A 19,440-nucleotide genomic window follows, 5' to 3' on the forward strand; every position below is an offset into this window, starting at 1 on the left:
CTTTTTCATGCATTTGCACTTAGTAGCAGAGCAGACAGAACTTTTTAAACCTACCTGGATAATGCCTGCTTCTCCTGGGAGACGATAACTGAATTACCAAGAAATTCAGTTAAATGACTTCTGTGATGTGTAAACATTTGCTGAAAGTTATTAGAGCAGAGCTAAAGAGTCATGGATTTTGTTTCCTTAAGTAGTCGTGCATGGCCTACAGGCAGTTTTCAGGTGTTCTCTTTATCTCACCTTCTCCCTTTTACATCGAGTGCCAAATGGATAGAGGTTCATCAGGCAGTCTCAGCTCAGTACCCCTCATTCCCTTCCAAACCTCTGAATATCCACCAGACTCTACAAAATAACCAGTATGTTATCAAGGAATTCTAAGAAGTTACTTATTTCAACATGATCAGGTACATAGGAAGACAAAGCAAAAACTTGATGCAAAAGTCTCCTGTGTGCAAAACCGTCTCATAGTTCTCTACTATGTTTTGTTTTAGCTGTGCCATAGAGCAATTTTCTTGTCAAAGCTTTACTTTGGAAGACCATTAAGAGCAGTTCACCTCTCTAGGACTGCAAGCCAAGCAGTGTTGATAGGCTCAGGTAATGTTATTTTCATCTTTTGCAGGCTTGGATTTACTGGCCTTGCTAGAAAAGAGAGATTAGGTACAGGTTGGTCTTTTGTGGAATAAATTATATCACAGCCAAAGTGAAGTGCCACTGGACTTCACTTGTGAGCGTGGATTGCTAAGAGACCTTAATGTTATGTCTTCTTGGCCCAGAAAACCCACTGATAAGTCAAGAATAATGTTGTTTCTGTGGTGAAAAAAGACTTAGTTTCAATGGTAGCTGGAGCTTCCTGGTTAGAACTCCATCTCAGGTACAGTCTGTTCCTGGACAGATATAAAGACTATGCATGTTTAGGGAGCTGGATTCTTTGTGTGGGGAGGGTGTCTCTATGCAAATCCTCAACTCTGCCTGGGGTGCAAGAAAGAGCACTTGACAAATGAACCAGATTCTTTCCTCTTCACAGGATAGATCTGTACTCCTCTGTGCTGCTTCATGTTAGATACACATGGGCTAGAATTAGCTGAACTGATGGAGATGCTAATTCCAATCCTAAATGCAATATTGCTATGTTGGCTGGTTCAAAGGTTGCACCAGACAGCACTGTTCAAAACAGCACCCTAATAGCTCTGCTTCTGGTTCAGAGACCTCTACGCAGATCTGTAGGCATGCCCTTAGGTTGCTCTGGGTTTCAGAAAGACAGTGAACTGAATAGGAATGTGAGAAACAGATCTAAACACCCTAAAAGGAATAGAGTTACTGGTAAATAAATGATGTTTCATTAGCCACAGTAATCCCGAATCTCCAAAACAGCATGTTACCTGCAAAGTTATCCCAAATCTCTGCAAAATATGTCTATGATTGTTGTATGCAAAGGACTGTAAATCCAGATGTTTTGTTTCACAATGTTCTGAAGCTGGTCATCAGATCCCCTCTGACTTTTGACAAAGCAGTTTTTTTCAGCAGTCCAGTTAACTTGTTTGAATTTATAGAACTGGTTCTTGTAGGACCTAGAAGATGTTATCCTAAACAGGTGGATAACTTTAAAAGTTTGGGAAAAAACATTGATGGATAATTCACTTCTCATTTTTCTCCCCTTTTAGTAAGATGGAGATTATACAGAGAAGAGACTGTGCTGCTGCAGAATGACCCTATGGTAACTAATTAGATCTCATCAGGTCTGCAAAGGCATCCTGTTTTCAGCCTTATGCCAATGTACTGTAACCACTGAGCCAAGTTGGATGAGAGTCTTATGGTATTTTACTGGGATGTCATAATAGATTTACCTTCCTTGCACTTGCTGCAGGTAGTAGTATTCATCCACGGGTCAGTCCTTGCAAATAAACTTCTTGATGCTTGCATAAAAATTATCTGCTTGTCGTTATATTCCCTGCACTGGCCCTTGTCTGTGATGCGTGACATGAATTCATTTCTCAGCTGTTGAATTTAGGGAGTATATTAAAGGAGCCAGAGTAATATGTGATGAGCTGTAATTAAAATTACTAATGCATGTCAATTCCTTTCCTTCCTTCTGTTCTCATTTACATTCCTCATGCAGACTTGGTTCACTTTGCTGAGTGAGCCAGAGACCAAATGTTGACTGGAAGCAGTGATTTCTGTTTTCTCTAGCACAGTTGCACAGGGAAATAAAGTTAGCAAAGATCCTCCCTGAGGTGTTAGACTAAGTATCAGGAAAAGTCTGGCTTGCATCTGGCCTGCAAAGCTCTGGTCTGTGGTTGTAGTGGCATCATCAGTGGAACAGCTCTATCTTAGTGGTAGTTTTCATTGCAGCAGGACCAATAATCACAGTATGGCTTGGAATGAACCATAACGACCATCTCGTTCCAACCCCCCTGCTGTGAGCAGGGAAACCTTTCACTGGACCAGGTTGTTCAAAGCCCCATCCAGCCTGGCCTTGAGCACTTCTAGGGATAGGGCATCCACAGCTTCTCTGAGCAATCTATTCCAGCGCCTCACTACTCTCATAATGAAGGAATCATGTTTTCTTTGTTCTGTTACAGTGGTTTTTTCCCATCTCATCTCTTATGAAAGTATCTATGCTTTAAAATGGAGGTGTTTAAAGGATTAGCCATTTTCTGTTGTATTGTCTTACTGACAAATGCAGAAGCTGTTTTTAGTGATGCTGGAAATCGTGGTTTGGTGTTTAACCATGGAAGTGAACTACCAAACTCAAATATCGAGAGAGATACCTAAAGCATCTTGGATGAAAACAATGGGTGCTTGAGTAAAGATCGTCCATTATGCTGGGCACAGTCAGTATATATTTCATTGTCTGTTGTTAGAGAAATATGTAGTGGCTCTGTTGCAATTCTGAATGACTGAAAAGCAGTTTTGCTTGATAAGGAAAATAAAGGAAAGTCACATGCCAAGATTTACTGTGTCAGTCTTCTGCAGTAGGAAATTAAGAATTTGGATGGATCATGCTCTTGTAATTGTGTGGATTTGAGGTTCTGTTTGTTTAGTTTGGTTTGGTTTTTACTCAGCCTCATGTTTTTCTTGAGGTAGATGAATGTCAGAATAGCCTGTTTGAGGCTGTAAGGAATTACAGGCTGCGCAGAAAGAGAAATTTTTTCCCAAAAATATACTGCTCAATTGCTGCATGACCTTGTGGATGTAGGGCTTAAATGTGTCAGGGGAATGTAAAGTTTAAAATAAAAGTGTTGCGCCTTCTTCATGTCTGATTCTAGTGAACTTTGCCAGGTGCAGCTGAAGTATTGTGGTTATAGCAAGGAACTGGGTATCTCACCTCTGGAAACCAAAGCTGTGACTGTTAGGTAGGGGTGGGGGAGGTACTCCCACGATAATGCTCATGCTTCCTACTACAGTGTGACAGTGTGTATTTTCCTTTTTCTCAGCTTGTCTTTCCCTAGTAGTTTATGTGCTGGCACTACTGTGGGTGAGGATGGACTGAGGGATACTTTGCCATCTTCAATTTGCATGCATGTACTTTTAATGAGCTCATTTTTCACAGTCTGAAGGAAAAGGGAGAACTTTCTTTGTCACGCAGCATGTTAGCAGAAAACACAGCATAGGCCAAAAGCAGTTTTATATTGAAACCAATCTCAGGCTTCCTTTTCCTTTTGTCTTGCAGAGGCAGGGAGCGGCCAAGATTACGTGACCTCTGAAAATCAGCTGCTTTACTACCCGAGCATTACCTACGCCATCATTGGCAGCTCTGTCATTTTCGTGCTCGTGGTGGCCTTCCTCGCCTTGGTGCTGCACCACCAGCGCAAGCGCAACAATCTGATGACGCTGCCGGTGCATCGCCTGCAGCACCCCGTGCTGCTCTCCCGCCTGGTGGTCCTCGACCACCCGCACCACTGCAGCGTCACCTACAACGTCAACAACGGCATCCAGTACGTGGCCAGCCAGCCCTACCACAGGCCAGTGGAGCTGGACTCCCCGCCATCCTACTCAGAGGCCGTGCTCGACCAAAGGTATGTACAGGAGCTGATTCTGGCCTCCCCAAAGCATCCCTGTGCTGGTTGCAGCTCTGGTGATCTGTGCTGCTGCTCCCCACCCACTGCTGCTTTTGACAGAAGTCCGGTGCTGCGTTTCTGTTGCCTGCACAGGGTCAAATGTCAGTAAATCTGAGCTCCTTCTGTGTATGAAAAATTAATGGTCCTCAGGTCTGTTTACTGTTAGTGGTATTAAAAGGGATTTGAGGCAAACTTAAGTCTCTTAGCACATATTGGTAGTAAGATTTTAAGAATGGCAGGAGAATGTATCCCTTGTCTGGTAGTGATAACCTGGGCCAGTTTGGAATCAAAATGTGAAAACTGAATTTGGAGTTTCACCCAGAAAAACCCAGGTAAGTTGTAGGTCATAGCACTGAAAAAATACACCCCTGTTAATTTATGATAAATATATAAAGGTGAGAGCATTCTTCAGTTCTTTTATAAAGAACTGTATAGTTCTTCTGCTCTGCACTGCTTTACCTTTTACCAAGAGAAGAAAATAACAGAACTCTGGAAAGGACTGCTTCCTAATTTAAATAACTGAAAGTGCTTTGAAGTTTGGTGTGGGTGTGGCTTGTATGTGATGCTTTTGTAGTTATGTAGTTATGACACTGGTTTTATTTGTAGATAATTAACCTTCATTTTAACCTCTGTCTGTAAAGTCTTTCCAAACAAAACTTGTAAGCAGACATCCCCTGTACCTAGAAAGGATATGGTACAAACTTTAACAATTCAGATTGTTCACTATCGCCCTGTTGGTATTTACAGTACAAACTGTGGGATTTAAGAACAGTTGTAAATTCCTATTCTCTACTGCTTTTGGCTGCAGGTCCCTTGTCTTAATGTTGACTTTCATAATAATGATATATTTTCATTATTAAGGACAACTAAATGAGCAGGTGTCCAGATTGTAATCACTTCTCACCTGAGCTGATAAAACCATCACTTTGGAGCTAATTGCCCCCAGTGCCTGTTCTCAATCTGCTCAACCCTTACTTGCTTGCTGTCAGAACAGTTTTTCTGAATGTAGTGCTCATCTTGCCTGTGCCTACTTAACAGTTGTTCTGCGTGTGATCTCATGACAGCCAAAGTGATTTGTCAGTGTGGAGAATTCAGTTTGTTATTTATTTGTAGACCGTAAGCCATTAATCTCTGTCACTTAGTGGAGGTTTCCTTAGAGCTTTCTTCTGCTCACGTCATCATCTGTAGGTGTAAATCCACCACTTAATGTTACTTCTTTTAGTATTTTCTCTGGAGTAAATGTTAAGCAGAAAAGTTTTTTACCTCTTGCACAGCTGTCTTTGAGCCAGCTTTGTTGCGAGTCCGTAGCCATCTAATTCAGCGTGTGGATTGTTAAACAGATGGTAATACTGTACTGCACCTTGGCCAGAAACCTTGCTTCCCAGTGGTGGTGTGGATGTTTTGAAATTACCTGAATGTGAGCAGGTCTGAGATCTCTTGATATGTGTCATAATTGAAAAGCTAAGAAATACTGTTTGTTTTTTTTCATCATTGGAATACCATGTACTATCTTCTGTCCCACTGTTTTCAGTAACTTCTTACTCTGTTGTGTGTCTTACAGCAGACCACCTTGGTTTGACCTTCCTCCACCACCTTATTGTTCTGAATCTGAATCCCCTAATCAGCCAGACCTTCCTCCTTACCGCTCTCGGTCGGGGAGCTTGGCCAGCACAGACACCCCCGTGGCAGAAAGTCCTGTGGGCACATCCGACAGCTGGACGAGAGACGTCCGTGGCAGCGTGGATGGACACAGAACTCTGCTGGAGAGGACAGTAGATCAGAGTGATCCTCTGGTCAGCCACACTGCTGAAAGAGAAGTGTAACTGCTCTGGTAGTTGGGATGGCCAGAAGGCGTTTACTTTGTCTGTGTGGGTTAATCTGCTGTGGCTAATAGGTTTCAGGGGGACATGTGCCTGAATGATGACTTGCTTTGAATTCACACTGAGTTAATATTTGAATTCATCGGTTTGGGCTCATGGAAGGTAGAGCAAAGAGAGCTAAACCTAGAGTCACATCAGCTCTCCACAGTGTTTCTGTGAGCAAGTTCTGGTTCAGACGAGTAAGAGAAACATCAGTGCTTTGTCAAAAGAACTGATGTGGTGTATTTATTGGACTGCTTACTGTATATGAATGTATATATGTGTGTGTATCGTATTCACAGAAGTTGCACAGGAGAACTCTGCCAGAAGGACTTTTTTTCAGACTGCCTTCCATCCTCTCAACGTGGGAGCTGTTTCTTCTTACTGTCTGGTGCCAACTGGTGGTCCCTGAAGCACATGAGAGGCACTCATGCTGCTTGGAGGTCTGGTACCCAATGCCAGTCTCCTGGCAGTGCCCAAATTACAGAACATCTGCTATTGACTGATCTCTGCATGGCCTGGAATGTTCTCACTGTGAAGGAGGTTTAAGCTTGTGAGGATGCAACAACTCTAAGTCAGGTTTTTTTTTTTTTCCCCAGATGCCAGTATCTAGGCCAAATTTGCATGGGTTGTCTCAGCAACACCACAAGGGTTGGCTTATCTGTCAAATGTCAAGGCTGAGTTGAGTACACAGGCACTGAAGCTTCTCAAAACAACAGAGCAGGGCTTCTTTTCCTGTGTGGCATAACATTACTCAATGTATTCTCTTTTGAAAAAAACCCACAACTGAACAATGAAACAAACTCCCAAATTGTTCCAGCAAAATCTTCAGCGCCAAAACCGCTGTGAGGCAAATACCCAGCACAGAAAGCTTTAATGTCAATAAGTAGTTTGCTATATTTGTAAAATACCTGAAAGCAGGTCATGCAGTGAAGGGCATGGGCTTGGTATCCCATCTACAGCATGTGTGTGAGCAGGCATGGATACCTACCTGTGTGTAGGTACATAGTGTATCACTTGGGTTTAGTTCTGCTACACCATGAGAACTCTAGTGTCAAAGTTTTGGTTTTGATAAGCTCATTGGTTTTCACAGGGTTTGCATTATTCACGTTCATTTGGTTGAAATTGTAACTTCTGCAGCAGAACTATTTATGTCTGTTCTGTCGTAAGTCTTGTAATGGTCTCCTGTCAAATGTGTTTCAGTGCACCTTGTTGAATCACCATGTGAAAGCACCTCTGAGGTTAAAGGTATTTGGAGAAGCAAGAGGGAAGGAGCTGTGAATTTAAATGCCACTGCAGTGCTGTACTTGTGCTCAGTATACAGAAGACAGTGCAGTGTCTTCCTCTTGTCTGGGGGGAAATTTGCTTTGAAAAATGATTTGTGTTTGTCTATCCCACATTTCCCACTCTTTCTATGTAAAAAAGAACAGTGTCATTAAATGGACCTTGCAGTTTAAAGGAAGTGAAGGAAGCTGACTGCCCACACCTTCTGCTTTCTTCCTCCCCATCTTTGTAAGGTAGATTCTTTTGCCCAAAGGTTACATGCTCAGAACCCAAGAATTTGGAGTGTAGGTAAGGCAGCGACTCCAGTTCGGTCTCAGTTCTCATAAATACAGCTGAGTTTTTAGGGAGAGGGTTAGGCTGTTGTTGTTTTTGGGTTGGGGTTTGTTGGGTTTTTTTTTTTTTTTCATTTCCAGCTTTGGAGTCTGTTGTCACAATATGCAAGAGGCAGGAACCAGATAGATTTACAAGCACAGGTCATTCCAGGACTGAGGGCATGGTGGGGAGTCCTGGAGAATTCTAATGCTGATGGGTTAGGCTGACTTTGGAAGCAGATTAAGGGCAGCTTTCGTTACAAGCTTAGACAGCCTGTGGTGAAGTGCATTGGTGAAGATGCTCCTAGGTCCTTGCAAAGTAATGTACAAGAGTGACTCAGATTTTATCCTTGCTGAGAACTCGAGCAATGTAATTATGCTGTCCTGCACAAAGCAGGATTTAGCTTTATTACTGACTGACCAAGGTCATAGGCAGACTGTTGTCATTGCACAGTGCAGACAGCTATTTATTTTACAGGTAGATCAGACTCAGGTACATAAATGAGTTAATAGTACAGATGGGTGCAGGGATATCTCCTGTGATCACTGGACCCTGCTGTCCCTCTTGCCTTTCAATAAGGTTCTGCTTGGCCTCTATAAGAGAGCTGTGTTATGCTGTATCAGAATTAACCTTAATGGTTTTCTGTTACAGTTTTATAAACTTTATATTTGCCTTGAAAACACACCATTGAAGAGTTTGCAGTAGTTTCATTTTAATTAGGTATGTTTTTTATTTTAAAGTTGCCTAAAGCTGTATTAGTGAAACTTAATCTTTGTATCCGCTACCCCTCAAACAAGCCTTCCACAGGGGATTGCATTTCACCATGTGTATTCTAAGACACCAGAGGGTGTGCAGTCCAAATACTGTGTGCCTATGGCATCTGAAAAACATTGCCTCACATTGCTAAGAAGTAGGAAAAGAGTGAATATAGCCTTTTTCTTCTGTCTTGTGTCAGTCACTGTCATATATGTACATATATATATTAAGAAAAAAGATACTCTTTCAGGTTGTATATATTTGGTAGCTTTTGCATTAAGATAATCCGTTTGGACTTTACCAAAAAAAAAAAAGAAAAAACATTCTTAATGGTGTGATGTTTTCCCTTCCAGCTAAGGGTGTATTTATCTTTGTATATGAGTTGTCTAGTTTTTGAGAACAACTTAAAAGGAGATTGTGCCTTTCTGTTTGAATGTTGATTGGAAAATGTGTTACCTGCATTTCTGGGTGTTACATATAATTGTCTAGAGATCCAGAAAGAGCAACAAGTCTTGTCTTCCTCTTCCTTGTTACTTATGGGGACCACTGAATTTAAAGGACTACAGCAATTCTTGTTTCAAAAAGGTGTGCTAAAACTTGGGGTGGCTCATCTTACTCCAGTTTTCTGGTGTGTAGAACAGGTTTGATAGGCTGATTTCTTCGGAAATTGCTGTAGTATCACACAGAAATTGTTTATGGTGTATCACTTCTAGTGTGTTAATACAGCATTACGCTGCATTATTCAGTGGAATCTTTGGGAAACGTGCTGATGAAATTAAATATTTCATTGAAAATCCTGCAGCTTGTAGGGCTGAAGTTAAATGTTCATCCAATACCTTGTGGTAGGGTTTCTTTTCGGTAGCAGGTAAAACTGGAATTGATCATCCTATTGTTTGCAATTGTTCTTAACCTTTTAGTTTGATAATAGTCATCCAAGAGTTTTTCTTTCTACTTAATATTTAAACAAATGGATATTATTCCAAAGACTTATTCTTAAAAAAGTAAATCCAATTAAAGTTCTCTTCAAGAGCCAAATTCTGTTTCCACATCTGTACTGAATGGTGACCACTGTATTGAGTAGTTCTCAGTGCAGCGATTAATACATTTGAACAAAAGAGTTTGAAGAAATGATTACTTGACTTAAATGAAGGCATGTCAGAAAGGTCATTTAAATGCAAACAAATAAATAAAATTGAGGAGCTTCATGGGTAACCTCTGCTGAAATCAGTGTGCTGTGTATTTAAAATGAAGCCATTAGTGATTCTGCTTGATAGTAATCTGAAGTTCCTTGTAAGGCAAATTGCCATTTACCTCTCTGATATTGGAAATGGAAAACTGGCTGTGATGCTTTTAAAAGAGAGCCTATGAATAATTTTCTTGGCTCTTGTCTGCAGTGACATATACAAAAACACTGACTGCATTGCAATTTTTAAATAACTGCATTTCTTCTTCCTCTACTTTTAAGCCCAATCAGTTTTATTTACACCACTTCACTTTGATACAGCTAATAGGGCCCTTGTGATAGATTTAGAAACTGAGTGGAGGAAAGAGATGACTCTCAGTTTAATTAATGCTGCAGCTTGTTAATCTTGTGCTCTTTCCTTTTAGACATCGTAGCAAAGACAAATGGTTTCAGTAGATAAGGAAAACTATTAACGATGAAAAGGATGGAGGGACACTGATTCTGATTTTTAATGAATATTTAAAATTGTATCAATGAAAAAAAAAATGCTGTGTTGTTAATGTGGTGATCAAATGACAAGTACTGTTTTTAACTGTTGCTTATTGGAAGCTACTTTGCATATAATGCCTGGAACTAAAATTGTAAGACAAGGGCTTTTTTTGCAGTTCTTACTAGATCTGCAGTATTTTTTTATTAACACAAGGTTATATTGCACCCATGGACTAAAATATGGACTGCAGGAAGAATTTCAATACTGTGCTGGATTCTGCCTGAGTGTATCCCAGTACAGGACTGTGGCCTTCATTTGTCTTTTTTTTTTCTTTCTGATTTGAGGGGTTTTGTCAACTTGAAATGGAGACGTTACTTAAATACTTTAAAAGAGGTTGTATGTTGACAGCCAGCCTTGTCTTAAACTTTTGTAAACTGGAAATCTTCAAAAATGTATTCTGTATTCTTGAATAAAATTGGTGTTTTAATACTGTTCACAAGTGAGCATGTCCCCTGTCTCATAAAGTCTCAGTTGTTCTAGTTTTATAGCCTTCTACATGAGGCTTCTTATAATTTCTTTTACATTCCATGTTAAGTTTTGTTAACTCTTTGTGGGTATTAATTATATTTTTTAAACGAAGTAATATTGGAAATCACATGTACCTGTGTGTAAAAGAAATCTACTGATCCATATTTATGCAAATGAAAATTGCTTAATATTATAATTTCTCATTTTGCAGTCCTATTTGTGCTATCAAAGACAAGGTGTCAGAACCAGTTTTGTCTGCTTTGTTGCAAAGCTCTAGATGCTGCAGCAGAGGTTGGTGCTCTGTGTTGGCTGCTGTGTGTGGTTTTACCTGCAGAGCTCAGGGGCTGTGTCAACATTAGCCTCTACCTCCCCCTTTCTGCCTGCCCCTTCCCCACTACTCGTGTGCCCAGCACAATGTTCCTGTTTCTCTGCAGGTCCCTGATCCACGTGCCGGCTGCGTGAGCCAGGTTCAAGTGCCGATGCTCCGTGGAGGCAGCGTGTCTGCCTGTGGTCCTGAGTCAGGACTGCCCCTGACATATGCCCCATGCAAGCACCACCACTGTCAGGGGAACCATCCAGACACACAAAGTCCTGTCACTCAAAGGATTACTGTAAGAAGGACCCTGATGTTACAACGTTATTTTCCCAGACTAAGGAGAACTAATTCAAATGTTGTCTAAATGGTTGAATCTCTGTAAGTATACAGAAGTTGACATATTCCACTTCCATGATTCTTTTCCTCTTGCTAACTTCACAAAGGCATGCCAGTTTTATTGTTATCCTCATTAATTAAATCACATGCCCTGACTCAGATTCTAAGATGGAAATCTTTGTTTGGTTCTGGCAAACTGCCCCAGAATAGCTGTGGATACTGAATTCACACCAGCAGCACAAGGGAGATGGAGCTCTTGAGGCTGCCACAATGGGCTCTGCAGGAGAGGGAATACTGGGCTCTCATGGCTGACTCATTCAGTCACACCCAGCAAAAGCTGTGCTTGAGAAATGTTGATAATAAATACCACAGTCTCCAGCTAAGCTCCCTAATTAATCTTTTTTATTCTCTCTGCTTTGATTTGTTTAAAGATCCTAATTTTTACACCTTAAAATTAAATAGGCAGCAGTGATTTCTGAGTGCAACATCTTTTCTTGCTGGTTTGCAAGCAGTTTGTTGATCAGTCAGCCTCAGTTATCTGTTGGAGAGAGAACTAAGCAGCTTTTCACTGTTTGGGGAGCTGTAGTCCAAAATGATGTGCTGTTATTAATTGAAGCAAAGACATCTTCATGTGGAAATTCACAGCTCTTCTTTGCTTTTCAAAGCAAAGTTGAGGGTATGCATATTGCATAAAGCACTTTGGAAAAGTACTGGATGGATGTCTCTAGGGAATTAACTTTGCTGTTTATCTGCCAAACATACTGTGAGTAGATAAACTGAAACATGATTCTCTGCTCCCCAAAATCATGGGGAGCATCAAAAATTTGATGCTGGATACCATGCAGAAGACCCCCATTCACTGAGAATTGATTTGGGACCATCCCATCACTCCCTATATGCTTCTTAACAGCCACTGTACAGGTGGCTTTTCTTTTTTTCTCCTAGTCTCTTCTTACCTAAGGTTAATTCCTATCAGTTACCCTGAGGTAAAACCTTTCATCTCTCATTATTTGATACCACAGACTGTAATGCCTTCAGATTTAAACCACTGTCATTTTCCAGCACACTAAAGTACAATAACCTTCACCTGTGCAGGAACAACAGGCGTAACAGCTCAGCTTCACCCAAACCTCTCACTTCTCTAGGAGTGCCCAGGCAGCATCACTTTGACTAAATGAATCTGAGTCTCTTCCATTTATTTGCAACACCTGCTATTTCCTTGACAGATGCAGGTCCTGTAGTAGCACAGTGATGAAGAAGCATGATGTTGTGTTTGACAGAGTAGATTTTTCTTCTCATTTGTTGGTGACAGAGTTATTTCAGAAAATGCTCCAAATGCTTCTTGCCCAACACTGCATCCAAAGTAGCACTGTCTCACAGAGCTGTGGGGCAAGGGGAGGACAGTAAGGTTGGCTGTTTAATGTATAGGAATATATATAACTGCTTTGGAGATTTCTTATGTGTTCCAGCTCTTGTACCTGAATAAGAAATATTTAAGTGCTGCGCAATAAGTGAATTTGCAGATCAAGGAAGTATGGTTGATACTTGGCTGTTCTCTTGCTAATTTCTGTTTACTCAAGTATGATGCATAGTCAAGAGGAAAAATTCTCCATGCATCTGTTGCTGTATTTATTGTTCTCCCTTGGCAATCTGTGCAGAGCAGAGGAGTCAGCAGAACCAATGAATTACCTGAAGTGGATTTGGAGTGTGCTTTGCTTCAGAAATAAAGGAGCTGGCTTACATAGCCACTTGCAAGGTGTCATGTTAGATATGCTGGTTAAGGCATGAATTACATAAAATAAAATCGTACCTGAGCTTCTACAGGGAAAAAAATAAAAATAAAAAAGGCAGCAAACCTGTGAGTCTGAGAGATGCAGCAGATCTTCATCAGCAAGGCCAGTCTAGGAGCTGGCTGCAGGTCAGGGTTAGAAATTCCTGCACTGTGACCCTTTGTGAAGCTGCAAGTGCAGCACTCAGAGGAAAAACAAATAGTTGTTTCAGGTTTGGTAGCATGAGTTAGTCTCTCTAGTATCTGATACCTGAAATATGTGAAAATCATTCTAGACCAATTGTCAGCTTCCTTCAGGAATCTACATGGAAATCATTTAGCTGCTTTGCATCATGTTTCTCAAGCAACTAAACACTCTTTCTCCCTTTTTATCCATTGCAGGGATGGGAGGAAGATTTGCACGGTTTAAGTAGGGACAGCTGAGACAGGGAGAGACATCAAAATGAGTTTCAGGAATAACAGAACCTGCATCTTCCAAGATCCAGCTTCCTGACCTGCACTGGATAGTGCTGTCTTATCCGCGTGTTTGAAATCTTTTAAATCCATTCCATTTAACAGAAGACTTTTTGCAGATTTATGGAGGGGAAAAAAAAAAGGTAAGTCTGGAGGTGCAGGTAACTGTTTTAAGGTCTTTTTCTTTATGTGAAAATTCATGAAGTGATCAAAAAAATATTAACAAATGTTTCAATTCCTTATTTTCTTCTATCATCTAGGTATTTGTTAGCCCTGTTATTTCTGCAGACTCATTGAAACAGTTATTCTGTATAGTTTTTCACATGGAGGAGGATTTTGCTCTAGAATAAGATTCCTGGCTAGGTCTTAACCTAGAGTAGGTATTTCTGTAGGTTTCCACAAAGGAAGGTTGTAGCTTAATAAATATGTGGACTCCAGAAGGGAGCTGGGGGAGTGTACTGGAAATGGGTTGCTGTAAATAATGCTGGTTTAAAGATGCACACTGGAATTACAGTGTGTGGAGGGAGGGCCACAGGTACTACAGGCCCTGAAGGAACACTTTGTCAGGTGGCTGGCCCCAACATTTTCTGCTTTATGGAACAGGGGAAAGGAGGGGGAGGAGGTGGGAGGGAGAAATGTCATTTTGACCCTGAGTTTATAGGTAGCCCAAAGAGATACAAGGAACTACAGAGAGAAGAGTGTGACCTGGCTGCCTTTCATGCTGGCATTTGAAAAATTAGCTCAAGATAGTGCTTTGAAGGGTAATATTATTAAAAAAATAAAAGAAGTCCCCACTTTCTTTTCTTGATACTGATATCAAGAATGAAATGGCTAACGTGGGCGAGAGTGATTCAAAATGATTTTTGGATGTCTTTTTTTCCCTTCCTTTGAAAATTTAGGTGAAGTTAATTATGGAATGGCAGCAGCATCCTAAGTAAAGTGAGTGCTTTCATCTCACCTCCTGCTTTTAAAATAGCTGCACTCTTATCTCTGCTTTGAGGAAGGGGGTGTGGGGGGAGAGCACCCTGGTGATCTTGCAGCCTGACAGTCACCAGATGAATGAAATGCCTTAGAAGACTTGAGGCCATTAAAACCTGCCAGCAAAGATATTAAGAGCCTGCCAATGTGCTGATAGCATGTTTTGTGTTAATCTGATGAAGTAAGCAGAGGAGCTGTTCCCAGCAGAGGCCAGGTGCAGTGTAGGGAAGCACTTGCTGTGCTCAGCGGGATGAGCTTTGAGCTGCTCTGGGCTGTAAAGGGAAGGTGTGGTGTGACACCAAGACAGAGGACCAAATGCAAAACCCTGAGAGGATGAGGCTGTGGCTGGGGAGGAAAAGACAGACAGGGAGTTGGAGTGCTAATAACATTGCTGCCTGCTAATCCCATCAGGGCAGCCCCTGCTCTGGCTTTTTCCCTGGGGTGTGTGTATATGCCACGTGCTTGGTGAAATCCCAGGTCAGGTGAGAGCTGAGGGCAATACAGGGTGTCAGGATGAGCCTCCCTTCAGCTGCTGGGTAATGAGCCTTATAACCCCATTGTAAGCAGAGGTTAATCCTGCTGCATAGTGGGCTGGTAGCACCAGCAGCTCCAGGGGCTGTTCATTACCTCGTAATGCACAGGACATGCCTGCACAGGCACACCCAAGGGTTTCACATTCCTTATTTCAGTGGATGCAGTGTGGTCTGGCATTCTGCAATCACCTGCAGCCAATGGTTCTGGGACCCATGTGAGGAGAGATGTTGGATTGCTAGATATGCTCAATATGAGGGCTTTGGACTTCAGTCCTTTTACAGTGACAGTAAAAAGACTGAAGTCCAAAGTAGCTGAACCTCTGTGGCAGCCTCAGGACTAAGTCTGTCTGAAAGCCCTTAAACCACATTATGGGATTCAACTGTCTCCTTAAACAGAATCTGCACAGATCATTTTTACCAAATGGACTGTAACTGATCTGAAGGCAAAGGGGAGGAAATGAATGGGAAGGGGATATAAGAATATGAACTGTCATTTGGAAACAGGTTCGTGCTCTACTCTGGCAAGTCTGATTTCACACTGTCAGTCACCTATGAAGGATCCCTGAGACTATGGGGAGGCTTCCCCTCACCACTATCAACTGTTAAGAAAGTGCCACAGGATCTGTCTGCCCTTATCTTTGTTCAGTCTGGGAGTTTATTAAGATGCCTTGAAGAATTTTGGGTTTTATTTGTGTCTGTGGTTAGATCTCTTCTGTCAGCTTGGTATGGCGTGTCCGTTCGGTGAAGGTCTGGTGCTCCTGTGCCTGCTCGATCTGAAGGCTGCCTTCTGCCCTTGCTTTCTTTCCAGCTTACGTGACTGCTTTACAGTGCCCTGCTGATGTAATTCAAGGAATTAAAGTAACCTCTGAGCTTTTATGGGATATTTTCACAGCCCAACATGCACCTAATATCCAATCTAAGCCTCCCCAGCACAACTTGAGGCCATTTCCTCTCATCCATGTCATTTGTTAGCTGGGAGAAGAGGCCAACCCCCAGCTCTGGCTACAGTCTCTTCTCAGGCAGTTGTAGAGAGTGATAAGGTCCCCCTTGACCCTTCTTTTCCCCAGGCTAAACAATCCCAGCTCTCTCAGCTGCTCCTCACAGAACTTGTGCTCCAGACCCTCCTGTTGCCCTTCTCCAGATACACTCCAGCACCTCAATATCTTTGTTGCAGTGAGGGACCCAGAACTGGATGCAGCACTTGAGGTTTGACCTCACCTCTATACTCACCAGTACAGGGGGACAGTCACTGCCCTGACCCAGCTGGCCACACTATTGCTGAAACTATTCTTGATAATTTTTCCCAAAGCTTGCCAGCATAGAGGTCTGGCTGCACTGTTGTGGCTTGACCAACTGCTTGGGTCTCTGCTCACTGTCTTTAGGCAGCCAGTGGGAAGAAGCAACTAAGCATCCCTCTTCTGAAGTGGCAGGTAGGGAAAGCCTCTCCCTAGCAGCACTCTGGTGATGGCTTGGTAACTTGAGACATGCCTGGCATTTGAGGCACCACTGATCCTAATGCAGCCATGTTTTCATGCAGCAGCCCATGCAAGGGGTTGTGTACTTCTCTGTAAGCAGTACTCTGCATCCAGACAGATGAGCAGTGCATTAATTATGATGTGTTTGTGGTTTTCAAGTGTCTTGTTTTTTCCAGTGGGAAATTAATAGCTTCAGCTGTAGTCTGGTGAGTCCAGGAGTCACAGCTTAAGGAAGAACCTTTCAAAACCGGGTTCCAAACCAATAAAACATCCGGGATGGTTACTGCTGAATTAATGACTCAATGAATAAGCAAATCATGTGATCCTTCATGTTTCTAGTCTGCCTGATCTTCCTTTTCCCCCTGCAGCCTGCATCACCCAAAAATCAAACACAAGGCGATATAATCAAATACAATGCAGTAGTCTCCTTCGCCTTCTCTGGCAGGGCTTGTTTTTCATCCTGTGCTACAGAGCAAGGCGGGCATGAAGCTGAATTTGTTGCACCCCCTCTGGTTCAGCAAGAAATTACTCAGATTTTTTTCCAAGATCAATGAGTTGCCATCATGTCCCAACAAGCTTGCACTCCCTGGTAGAGACATGAAAAATGATCCTTTGTCTCTCATGTGACACTGGCACTGTGGGTGACAAACGCTTCCCTCTTTATGCCTGCATATGCTTCGGCGTTGTGCATTTTTCTAGATGAGCTGTGTGGCAGCCCTCTCATCAGACGTGGTGCTGGCCCATGAACTGCAGGCCTAGAGCACTCCTGGCTGGATTTGACCCCACTGAAAGCAGGGTAGAAGGAGCTGGTGCTTCTGGGGGGACTGGGATCATGTCCAGTAGCATCACATTTCTTTGCTGAGAGCTGTGTGCTCAGATAAATAAGTGGACCTGTGGAGTATTAGCTTGATTGTTTAGCAACCTCTCCTTGAACTGTGTAAGCATTTACTCTTTAGTCTGCAAGTAAAGCAGTGATTCTTAGTTAAGGTAAAAGAAAAGGGGAAAGTATCAAGAAATTGGCACTGGGTTGCTTTTAGACAAGTTTCTGGAAAATGCCAGAGAGAAGCACTTTATCATTTTCTAGTTGAAGAATATTAGTTCCAAGCTTTTAATTTTGAAATGTTGAATGACCTCCTCAACACACCCCACCCCCCAGATGAGACTGCTAATGAAACAAACAGATGGTGATTTGAATAGAGTAAAAGGACATCATGAGGATGTGCTTTGAAACAGCCAGACAGAACAAATTACACAGGAGACGGTGGAAAAGAAAGTGGTGGAAAACTGAGAGCAAACCACCACAGTATTCATATAGTTTACCAAATGGCCTAGCATGTGAATGGAAAGCAGTTTAATTATCTTCCATAATCTGATACGAGAAAACATTTTCTATGCAGAAAATGTTGGGCTGATAGTTAAAGAATTGTAGTCTTGATCAAGCACAGAGGCCAGTCACAGGCATCTGTCTGTGTCTGTGCATCTCACTGCTGTCTCCAGGGCTGTGCATGTCAGCAATGACATTTGTTTGCTTTCTATTTTAAGCAATGCCTGGGAGAAAACTAACTTTTTTTTGTTTGCCTCTCTCCCAAACTAATGCAATTTGAAATGCTGTGCCAAGGAGTCTAGAAAGCCTGAGGCAAAAGTTGAAACTGTGACCTTCTGAATATTAAACTGTATCGTGGCAAGCTGAGCATCCCTCAGTTGGGGAAGGGGCTTGGGAAGATGGCCCTTGGGCTGGTTGCTTCATCACTTCCTTCTTTCTGCTCCCTCTGCCCTGTGTCTGAACTCCCTGGGCTTCATGACAGCACTGGCTGAGGCTGCTTGCTGGCCTTTCATTGGTACTTTCTCTCTGGGAATTGCTGACTGCTTTGCAAACACTATGCCTTAGGCTTTATAAGCTGCTGTGAGGAGAGGGAATGACAGAACCAACTAGTTTACTTATTTCAAGTTCAGAGTAAAAACAGGTGGTGAAATCTGCCCCAAGACTGCAGGCTGAGGAAAAACCCCAAACTGATTGTATTTCTGCTCTTCCCAAAGGCTTCTGGTTCTGAAGCAATGGAGTGTCTCCCCTTTGCACCTGTTTTCCCTGTCCTAGTTCATTGCAGCCTGCTTTGTTGGCCCCTGCCATGGCACTGGAAGAAGTTACCTAGGTATTGAACGCTTAGGGAAGTTGGAAGTGATTCATTCAAACTAAGATGAAGTTCCTTAGGATGGGAAGAGGGAATGTGGCCCCTTCTTTTGGGCCCAGCTACCAAAGCTGGGAGAAAAGGAATGTGGTATACTTAACTGCAGAGTAACCCCTACCTCATCTGCACTGACTGCATGGAGGTGACAAGTAAATCAATACCCAAGCAGCACACATCTCCAAAGCTTTGATATTTCAGTGTCTGATGTTCCAATACTTTCAGTAGAAATTAATTGTGCTCTTCTGTTGACCCAAGTCTCCACAGCAGCCTCATTAACACACAGCCAAAAGTTTCTCTCTTCCAACTTGAAGGAAGTAGAAATCAGTTTTGTTTGCTTGGCCGGGATTTTTTTGCGGTGAACAAAAGGCGTCCTTGTTTCTACTGTACTTGGAATTGCACCCTGAAAGGAGGAAGGCAAAACAGCCTTCAGTCTCTCCATAATCATCAAGCAACAGTTTTGCAGTCTTTGAGCATCATCTTGCACCTTCCCTTGCTGTATAGCAAGTTCTCTGGTTCCCTCCAGCTTCCTTCTGTCTGATTATTAAAATTGTAAGGATCCTATCTCCTGCAGCAGAAACAAGTAGGAGCTGTGGGTACCCTGATGGCCTGGCTTGCTGCTACTCCAAAACAACTGTGGCAGCTGCTCAGTCTCAGAGACAAGCTTTAGTGTCACTTTGTGCCTTTTACTAGATTTAGTGAATAATAAATATAAATATGTAACTTAAGCAAGAGCAGATTCCTCTCCTGCGGATACACATCAGTTCTGTGTGCGTGCACCCACTCCTGTCTCTCTGGAGAGAAACTGGAACATCCTTCAATCAGTCCTGCCTCAAAATCCTTATGCAGGCTATTATACAGTCTCTTACAGAGAACTAAAGCTTTTCAGCTTCTTTGTGTAAACTAG

General features: G+C 42.3%; 1 protein-coding gene across 2 annotated transcripts in view; it reads left to right on the forward strand.

The window, feature by feature from the left end:
• Positions 1-10,441, forward strand: part of LDLRAD3 (low density lipoprotein receptor class A domain containing 3) — a 107,616-nt gene extending 97,175 nt beyond the window's left edge. Inside the window, exons 5-6 of one of the 2 annotated variants that reach the window (XM_059849252.1) lie at positions 3,671-4,016; positions 5,620-10,441. In XM_059849252.1, the coding sequence (XP_059705235.1) occupies positions 3,671-4,016; positions 5,620-5,881 (608 nt within the window). In that variant the 3' untranslated portion in view covers positions 5,882-10,441. The remainder of the gene's footprint in view (positions 1-3,670; positions 4,017-5,619) is intronic. The other variant, XM_059849253.1, reaches the window with a different exon arrangement.
• The last annotated feature ends 8,999 nt before the right edge of the window (positions 10,442-19,440 follow it).

This window comes from Haemorhous mexicanus, chromosome 6, assembly GCF_027477595.1.
Source record: "Haemorhous mexicanus isolate bHaeMex1 chromosome 6, bHaeMex1.pri, whole genome shotgun sequence".
Taxonomy (NCBI): Eukaryota; Metazoa; Chordata; class Aves; order Passeriformes; family Fringillidae; genus Haemorhous; species Haemorhous mexicanus.